Source organism: Tachysurus vachellii, chromosome 10 (genome assembly GCF_030014155.1).
Source record: "Tachysurus vachellii isolate PV-2020 chromosome 10, HZAU_Pvac_v1, whole genome shotgun sequence".
Classification (NCBI taxonomy): domain Eukaryota; kingdom Metazoa; phylum Chordata; class Actinopteri; order Siluriformes; family Bagridae; genus Tachysurus; species Tachysurus vachellii.
Genome location: NC_083469.1, coordinates 15,202,163 through 15,211,807, shown reverse-complemented (window position 1 = coordinate 15,211,807; position 9,645 = coordinate 15,202,163). Strand labels below are relative to the sequence as shown.

At 36.5% G+C, this 9,645-nt stretch overlaps 1 protein-coding gene across 1 annotated transcript; it reads right to left on the bottom strand.

The window, feature by feature from the left end:
• Positions 1 to 3,104: 3,104 nt before the first annotated feature.
• Positions 3,105 to 9,601, bottom strand: qpct (glutaminyl-peptide cyclotransferase). Its single transcript, XM_060879048.1, has 7 exons — positions 9,435 to 9,601; positions 6,749 to 6,895; positions 6,382 to 6,663; positions 5,837 to 6,004; positions 5,308 to 5,407; positions 3,903 to 4,019; positions 3,105 to 3,746 (listed from the first exon to the last, which is right to left on the bottom strand). The coding sequence occupies exons 1-7, from the start codon at positions 9,546 to 9,548 to the stop codon at positions 3,571 to 3,573; spliced, it is 1,104 nt and encodes a 367-aa protein (XP_060735031.1). The 5' UTR covers positions 9,549 to 9,601; the 3' UTR covers positions 3,105 to 3,570.
• Positions 9,602 to 9,645: the final 44 nt, after the last annotated feature.

The window sequence follows — 9,645 nt, the reverse complement described above, 5'->3', positions numbered from 1 at the left end:
CGGTGTCTAAACACGCACGCACGCGCACACACATTAAATAATGCTAAAACTAAAACCAATCCTAACTTTAGCTCAGTAATCAAGGGGACATCTTTTAGCTCTTTGTGTTTTTAAATAACCAAATTGGGCCAACCAAATGTACACACAAGCAAAGAAGAAGAGGAAACTGGTAACAAAGAACTTGAAACAAAATGACCATATCTTAAAATGCAATATAGATATAAGAAATATATCTATACATGTGTGATATTGCACAGGTGGTGTTGAATGGCATATCAATCAGATAGATGTTTTAGACTGAATGACCATACTACAAATCAAAGCTCAATATACCATAATACCATAATGTTCTAATGGAGCAAACACATTTGTGTGTGACATGCAGACTCACTTAAGTGCCTGTGATTAAATATCAGACCCTGTTTTATTAACTTTAAGGGAAAGAAAAATGTGCTGTTATAGCAAAATAATCAACTTTGGGCTGATAGGATTTCACACCACAGTGTCACTGATCATTTTCCTTTAACGGCATACCCCATTATGTTGTATACCTTACAATTATTGATTTTTAAATATTTGAAAGAGCCACCAGATCTTTATTGACTGCAGTAACAGTATATTTATTTTTTCTAAACCTTCTGATTGTTAGAACTCACCACTGCCCTCTAAAGTTTACACATGCACATGAGTACAATATTAAAAACCTTTCTAATTTTCTGTTTTATTCTGTGGTCTGATGAAGTTCCCCTTGTCAGGACAGGTCTAGAAATAAACATGTGTTTCACATGATCTGAGCCAAGAGAAACAGGTGGAATGTGTCCTAAGATGCCACACCTATCCTTCATGTCAAATAAAAGAACCATGTCTTATCAGGAATAAGCCTAACCCTAAATCACTCTCTTGCCGAACAGCTGGAAAGTATATTATACTGTTCCTGTAATTACACTTTCACACATATCATGAGCAATAAAACAATGGAAATGAAATTACCCGTTTCCTCTGGCAGTTTGTTTATTGGTAGAAGGCAATCCCATCGATGAAAGATTGATGATTGTTCACCCCTTAAATTTTAAATTTCCAGTTGAGGATCCAGTGACTAATTTAAAACTTATAATTCGATAACTACTTTGAATGCTGCGCTACTTTTCAGCGTATATCCTGAAACGTAATTAATAGAAAGATACATGCAAGAGTGAGGAGTGTGACTTCCAACCAACAGATGAGTTCTGGCCCGGTGTCTTCCACTGTGTTTAATTTTTGCACCATTGTCAGTGACTTAAAGTGTATCAGTTGTGAATTATTATATAATCATAGAAAATCCAACTTCCCAAATTTGACATCAACTAAAATTGATATCAGTTACCAAAAGCAGGTAATTTCACTAAAATTTGAGCTTTTCAACTGTATAAGGTATGACTCTATGAACCTCTTGGAAGTATCAGATAATTGCATAATAACATAATCACAGTTTATTTTTCATACTTTGCACGCAAAGGCATTAAGGATTAGGAAATGACTGTGGTCCACTGTGGAACTAAATCAAATTATTATAATAACAGAGGAGAATTTCTGACTTTCATTCACATCAAAGGTGAACAAGAATGAGAATTTAAGGCTTGCCAGAGGCACATTTTAATGAAGTAGCTGGATACTTCCTACTATACATATGTAAGTGAACTTTTATGGTGATTATTAGGAAGACTGAGATACTTGTCTGTGTGCCAGTGAGAGAGAGTAAAGTGTAGCAATAATAATTGCAGACAATCCATAATATTAAAGTTTTGTGTTTTTTTGTAAATTTCATTAATGAAATGACAACGCAACACATTTCTATCAAACCCTTGACATGCAAAAGCAATTCAGGGGAACAGCCTTTACATGCAGGACAGGTGCACAGGAAATCATATTTCAATTCTGACACTTTGGACACACATGACAGTGTGAAATCATTAAAGCCTCACACTAGAATGAGACCTGAATTCCTTTTGTGAAAGATCTAAGCATATTCTAAAATTTTATAAAATAATATAAAATATACTACTATTTATTATAATATCATATGATAACAACTGTATGTCAGATTCTGTGATAAAATACTTTTAGTCCATACAAAGGCTGTGCATTATACAGTATTTGCTAAATGGATGTTGGAAACAGTCTCACAGTGTAAAAAACTTTATTCTGTTGTAGTTAGAAGGATGGAGTGAAACTAGACATTTAATTAACCACGGGAGTGTCAGCTGAAGGAAGTCTTCATAATGTAGAGTGTATGCCGGGAATGTGTGACTGAAGTATGATCATAGTTCCTGTTTGCTTATGCTTCCTGGGCAACAATGTTTAACCACAAAATAGGCTGAAAATAAAAGTAAATGACGAATCTGAGCTCTTTATGATATTAATATAACTCATTTCTGGAGTTCAACCATATCCTGTGTATGACATACTGAAGAAGCTACAATCCCAGCATTTACAATGTACCCTAACATGCATGTTAAAAGAGATTTGCTGGAATTTCTAGGAATTGTCTCCTATGGAGAAATGAATGTGAATGAATGTGGCCTCAATCAGCCTCTGTCTCTGTAAAAAAAAAAGCTCAAGCAAGACTCTGAATGTACATATTACAGCTCACTGCAAATGCGAAAATTATATCTCAAAATAAAAGTCTGAGACTACATTGAAAAGCTGTTGTTTTGTATATTGGAAATAAATGTTAATTAAAAATTAAAAAATTAAACATTTTGAAATATTTAAATATATAAAACAAATAAAAGTAAATTCTGATTATCCTGAATATTTAGTATTCAAGATTCTGCATTATTTTTAGGTCTCTAATAAAATGTAAGTAAATGTGTTATACTGATCATGTCCGGCTCAAGTGTATACTGACCTTACAGCAAAAAATGGGAAATATTAAATATTCAGCAACTCTAAAATACATGTAAGTAGGTTTAAGTTTCTTCTTTTCACTCAAGTTGAAAATTGATGTTTTAAATGAAAAGAGAATGCAAAATAGAATTCATTTCACTAAGACTTTTGGACCCCTATTGTGTGTCTGAGTGTGTGTCTGTGTGAAAACATTGCATCATTTAATCCATTCAGAAAAGTATAAATGGTTGTTTCTTTATGGCACATACAGTATATAAACATTCAAAAGAGCCCACATGATCATGAGCTTTTTGAATGTATTTTGAGGTACATACATCTTCAAATCTAATATAATTGATTTGATTGAAACTGAAACCATTCAAAAACTGAAAACATTCTTTCTAATGCCTTAGAACAGCAATATTTATAACAGATTGAGAAATCTCTTAGAACACCAATCAGAATGTCATAAAAGCATACAAATATAGTGATTATACTGATGCTAAAATTATCTCAGTTATCATATTTGGTCCTGTGGTGTACAATATACAGTTATAAAGCAATAAGCAAAAATACACAATTTAACCAAGATAAGCCCAATTCTAACACCATGGTGTCTAGAACACTAAATAATCTAGTGCTTTGTGGTAGACTTCATAAGGGCTTTGTTGAGGTGTTCCTTATTAGAAATGATATAAAAGAATATTATGGTGCCGTCGTAAGTGGATTCTGGCTTTTCATGTTGAGGTACTCAAGAACAAAGACCTGCAAAATCTTGTTGAGGTTCTTGATGGTAGCTCGATCCAAGTTCTCCTCATTGTCATCAAAAGTGTGCCACACAGAGGGAAATGGGGTGGGGATGAGATGAAGAACCCGGACCCCTGTGAGAACATGAAAATGGTTAACAGGTGTGGATTTCATTGTCTTTCTTCTGTTTAAAATAAAAAGTAGGATTCTGAATAAAATCAGGTTGACATGCTGCTGGGGATCTGCATTTGTCTGTAATGTAATAGTAGAAACTAGCATTTTGATAGTACCTTTGCTAAGGAAGGGCATGTGGTCATCCTGCACAGGACCCACAGGCATGCCAGGCCAGAAGTACTGCACTTCATTAGGATGGTCCTCCAGCTGGCCCAGTGTGTGCAGGCGGCGCTCTAAAAATAAGCACACAGTAACAAGACAGCTGCTGTAGATACAAGTGTCTACTGACCACACAGTAATTCGAAAGTACAAAACAAAAACAAGAGACTCAGCCATAAAACACATATAAACTTATGACCAAATAGTATACTGTAAGTAGAACAGAGCAAGTAGAATGCTGCAAATTACCAAGTAGAACACAACTGAAGGAAATATGTACAATCAAGGCCATTGTTTGTAAAAGATTATTAGGGAAAAGAAACGGCACTGGTTATTATTATAATTATTAAATATTATGTAAAACACAGACATGGACCACATGGCCACAAACAAAGCCTTTGTAATCTTTTGTACACTTTTCTGGCAACATTTTCAGACTGGCTGAAATGGATCTGATTGGCTCTGTGTATTCACATGTTAATGCATTTACTGTATGGACACTGATTTCTGGTGGGAATGCAATCTCCATGATTCAGTGAATTTTTCTGGAGCAAGATATAGCAATAGCTTTGAGAAATGTTCACTGAATGCAGGTTTGTCAGATGAGAAATTTAGATATTAATGTATGTTTGCCAATTGGCTGTGAAAACATTTGTAATTAGTCACCTTCCATATTAATCAATTGCCACATCTTAGCCACATTTATTTCTGCCATTTGGCAGCTGCTCTTATCGAGTGACACATTTATCGCACCTTTCCTATCAGCAGATCAACATCTTAACCTCTGAACTACCAGTTACTGAACTTACTTAAGAAAAGACTATTTTACCTGCCATTTATTTACAGTTGCATTTGTCTCCCTATTATGTATATACTGAACATGAAAAGTACACCTCTAAAGTCCTACATAAATAAACCAGTTGATATAAATATAAGCTTAACACTACCAGTGCCATTGACTATTCATGCCCTTTAGATACATACAGTCGCTGACTATAACTAATTTGTTGGTATTCACAATTCCTTAGCTTCCTACCAACTCCTCCTTCAACTGGACAAAAGTCTTAATATTATTGCTAGGTTAAGAATAGTCCAGCAAGGAAAAATCTGTCATTAGTCAAATCTGTCATAAATAATTAGAAATTTTACATTCATAAAATCTGTCATTGTAAAAGAATGTGAGCTATAGAGTTTAACTATGCACATAGAAGGTGCATAAAATGTGCTAGTGCATCTGTTTCGATATTAATCTGTGTGTGTGTGTGTGTGCGTGTGTGTGTCTGTTGGGGTCGGCGCTACATATAAAACTGAGAGCAATGAAAGAAATAAAAAAAAAAATTAAATGCAATAAAAGAAGCTCACCAATATTCTGGAGCTTGGAGAGCCACCTGGCAGTGTTGGAGAACTGATTACCGAAGTGAGGCATGGGACCACCGATCAAGTCCAACAGAACAAAGAGATCCTGTTTTAAAAAGGAAAAAAGTAGGTGGACAGAAAGGAAGAAGAAAAGAAGCAAAGGCAAAGACAGGCTTTATGAGTCATGACAGAAAAAAACTGTCTTGAAATAGTGCTGGTGTGCATCTCTGTTTAAGATAAGTTTTCAAAGGCTTGACTTTCCCCTGGTGTTTGAGAACAGACATGATGTCATTTTCTCTCCAATGCTAACAGCACTGCCTCATGGGAAGACTCAGAAGCTCAGGCAGCATCTGTATTCTTAATATGTCTAACTGGTCTTATGCTTTATTTGCAGATTATAACACATAGATCACTATGATTAACAATACAATGTACCATAACCATTAACATATGTAGTATAGTACCAGTAACCTGCAACACATTAACCCTTTCATACAATATTAGAGTAAGTGTTAAATTGAAAGAATAAACTTACAATGCCATCCAGCTGGTTGGTGTCTGTGGCTCCCACTGGGTGTGCCGTGTTCTCCATTTTGGCTGCCAGATGTCGGGAACCGTACAGAGAATCAGTAGAGGTCCACTGATACAGAGCCTCCTCTCCATCAAAGAAAATCAGCTGTAGAGTCAAGTCTGAACCTGCTTCCTGAAAGAGCCAAAAGGACCATAATATACACATGCTGCCATCCAGTGGTGAATTTAGTGCAAGTGAATATTATTAACCTACTGTATATTTAAATAGGATGTTTCTAAAAGGTTACCATAAAGTGGTATGTATGAATGTATGTATGTTATGCTATCCCATTACCAAGCTATGTATGTATTTACAATATTATATCATCTACATGGATGATTCATTGTTGTCACCTTTTTTTCCACTTCACCTGATGACACCTTTTACTTGCTTATCACAGTAACATGGTCAAATAAAATCTTCTTGAAATACAGTTATTTTGCTTGATTTTTTTTGGACAAAACACTGGATTTAAATTTTGATGCATGAATACTATCACAGCTCCTTACCTTAAGTGTCTGTAGCTCCTTATCCAATGCCCTGGCCATCTCTAACAGCATGGAGCAGGGCACAGCTGAATCAGTTGCTCCCAGAAACTCACGTCCATGCCACTGAGGAGGGAAATATTTTGAGTCGTAGTGACAAGCCAGCACTATGCGTCGCTTAGAACCAGGGTTGAGAGTAGCGATTATGTTATTGAAAGGCATCTGGCCATAAGGAGTCCAGTTTTGGAAGCGATCCTCAGTCACTTCCCAGCCTGCATTCAGTGAGCTCAGGGTAGATTTTATTCGCTGGGGAAGCAAGCAAGAAATGCAAATAAGATCAAGTATCTAGCGTCATTAACTTAAAATATACACTAACGTACTACACACAGACCTGTTGCACTGCTTGGCTTCCAGGAGAGCCAGGATAGCGTACCACCAACATGGGCTTCAGGTCATTCTTCCACATGCGGTCAATGTCTGTTTGAGCCAGAACATTTATCAGATCATCAGAACTCAGAGTGTTTGCTGTGTGGTACAGCTGGGGGGAGAGAAAGAGAGAGAGAGAGAGAGAGAGAGAGAGAGAGAGAGAGCATGGTAAACTATGATCTCCAAATTGTCATCATATAATCTCGCTTTGACTAAATACTTCAGCATACATATTTAGGTTAACAATATTGGGAATGGCTAGTAAGCATTTACATCTGCTTGCTAGAAGTAGTACTACTACACTGAACGTAAATCTGACATCACTAATTTCTGACACTGAATATAATCAGCCCCAAAGAACACTTTTAGGAAAAATTGATGGAACAGGAGAAAGTGCACTGAGATTAAAGAGAAAAACCATGACTGAGAAAATGCAGTGACATTTTTAACAGCATTATTTTACATTTATGTTAGACTTTTTATATATATTATTGTTCATTGTGAAATCGTGTTGGATATGAGACCTACTATGGTGGTGAAATATAAATGTCCAGTGAGATGTTTTTGTGTGACTGGTGCATGAAAGATGAAGGCTTGGCTCTCAGCAATGAAAAAAAGCTTAATCACACATCCCACAGTTATGTTACTCACCACGAACAAATGGCATATTTTGAATCATCTACAACGTGTCATTAAATGAGCAGATGCTGCTTGAAAATGAGCAGATGCTGCTGTGGGATTTCTATTTTATTCATATTCTAAATAGTCCTTTTGTTATCTATTCACTTTATCATAACAGTTATAAACGTATTCCTCTAGAGTTTATTCATACATAGATAATTTGGTACAAACATTAAAACCTGTTAAATGATAGACTAGTAAAGATGATCTTAATGCATTATGACAAAAAATGTAGACCAAATGAGAATAAAGACAAAACAAACAGTGTTTTAATATCAAGCAACAATTTTTGCTTGTGCTCTAACTAAAAATATTACTCATACATGATAGAATATTCAGACAGCCAGGTAGGTTCCTGTTCACAGATCTCCCTTTTCGGTTCTGAACACAGAAGGCAAAATTACTGAATTATAAACAGACATGGCATATGTTGTTGACACTTAACTCAGGCTTTATAACAGAGCCTGGTCATACTTGTTTGTATGGAAAATTATACCCTGCCAATGCCACATGAGTAATTATGTGGTCTACATTAACCACACATTGCAACAGAGAACCTTTAAGTATAACATGAAAAGGGGAGCAGCATTTGGAGTTTACTCACATTATAGAGGAATGTCATGCTATGAATTACTGCTTTTGCTTGTAAGAGAATACTGATATAAATGTAGCTTATATATCATCCTACCCTGAACTACATTTAAAGTGCCCTCCATCCAAATCTGACCTTGGTATGGCATTGATTGGATTTGACGTCCCTCTCATTACATTTGTGGGTGTGCTGTGAGTCAGTAATCACAACATGCTCATGAGCAGAAAATTCCCGATGCCACCTTCCCCCAGTTCAGTGGCGTTCAGTATCATTGGCAAAAGTATATAATTCAGTATGCCAAAGGTTGGTCTGTTATGGGATAATGTTGTTGCAAGTTACCTGACCATGGAGGGAAACCATCTGTTAGGCCTAACAGTTATTTAATCAGCTTGTTGATTGACTAATAACGTGGATACTGGTTGGTAAGGTGTAAACCACTGCTCCGGGTGTGTGTTCACGGTGTGTGTGTTCACTACTGTGTGTGTGCACTTTGGATGGGTTAAATGCAGAGAACGAATTCTGAGTATGGGTCACCATACTTAGCTGTATGTCACGTCACTATTAAACCTGTAGTCACACAAAACACATGTAGTTTAGGTTAGACTAAGTACAATGTGAGTCGTGCCACATTCTCCTTACATACACAAAAAGAACCCAAATCACCGTGATGGAAGGTTTATTCATACTCAGAACACAGTAAACCATAAATTATACTGCAACTTTAAGGTCACGCTACAATTGAAATCACTTCTCACCATATGTTATGGAAGAATTAAGCAAACTCAGATCTATAAATAACTTGATGTCAGTAGGTGGATCAATGAAGAGGAGCATGCTGCCATGGCAACAAGGAAGAGGAAGACAGAAGCAAGAACTGAAGTGTAGGCACAGAAACCCCAAATACGCAATACACAAATCTATGCACACAAGATCATATTCCTTAACCAGGATGGTCACACAATAACACACATGGGCAGGTCAAGAAGCATGCTTGTGGTTTTAATGCACCAGTCTGACCTGTTATCAGATATTCAAAACCAACCCAAAGCTAAAAGCAGCCATAAACCATCTGTGATAAACCTTGACACATAGTTTGACTAGAAGGTTTTAAAACATATATATATTACTATATATGTAATATATAACTATATTACACAACAGCTTCACTTATGATTATTTATTTACACTTTATATTTATTATTAAACCTTGCTGCAGCAGTCTACTTTAGTCATCCAGGTTGAGAAACATTACTGCGTAAACATGTGATTCTTTTCGCCTACAGGCAGATTTGTAATCAGCACAAATCCTCGACCCCACCGTCATGAATTAGTTGCAAAAACGCACATCAAGATATGTTATGAAGGTAAATAAATGTACCTTTTCTTGCGTCCAATGTATTTGAGCACAGATGTGGCTCGTAAATGTTGCAAAGATGACAAGCAGCGCGAAGAACCGCATGGCTGAACCGGGTCTCATGTGGCTCCTCATCATACCCGTTATTTGTGAGCGACTTCAGAGAGAGGGATCATGTGAGAGAAGAGGAGAGGAGAAGGAGGGAGGTCCTGAAGCCTAGCCACAGGGGGACACG

Bases quoted from the DNA above. Each gene is read 5' to 3' on its own strand.
- qpct (XM_060879048.1), bottom strand. From the start codon at position 9,548: ATGATGAGGAGCCACATGAGACCCGGTTCAGCCATGCGGTTCTTCGCG. The intron at 5,408-5,836 runs GTAAGTTTATTC...TTTTTAAAACAG, and splicing joins CCAACCAGCTGGATGGCATT to GATCTCTTTGTTCTGTTGGA. The intron at 3,747-3,902 runs GTACTATCAAAA...ATGTTCTCACAG, and splicing joins CATGCCCTTCCTTAGCAAAG to GGGTCCGGGTTCTTCATCTC.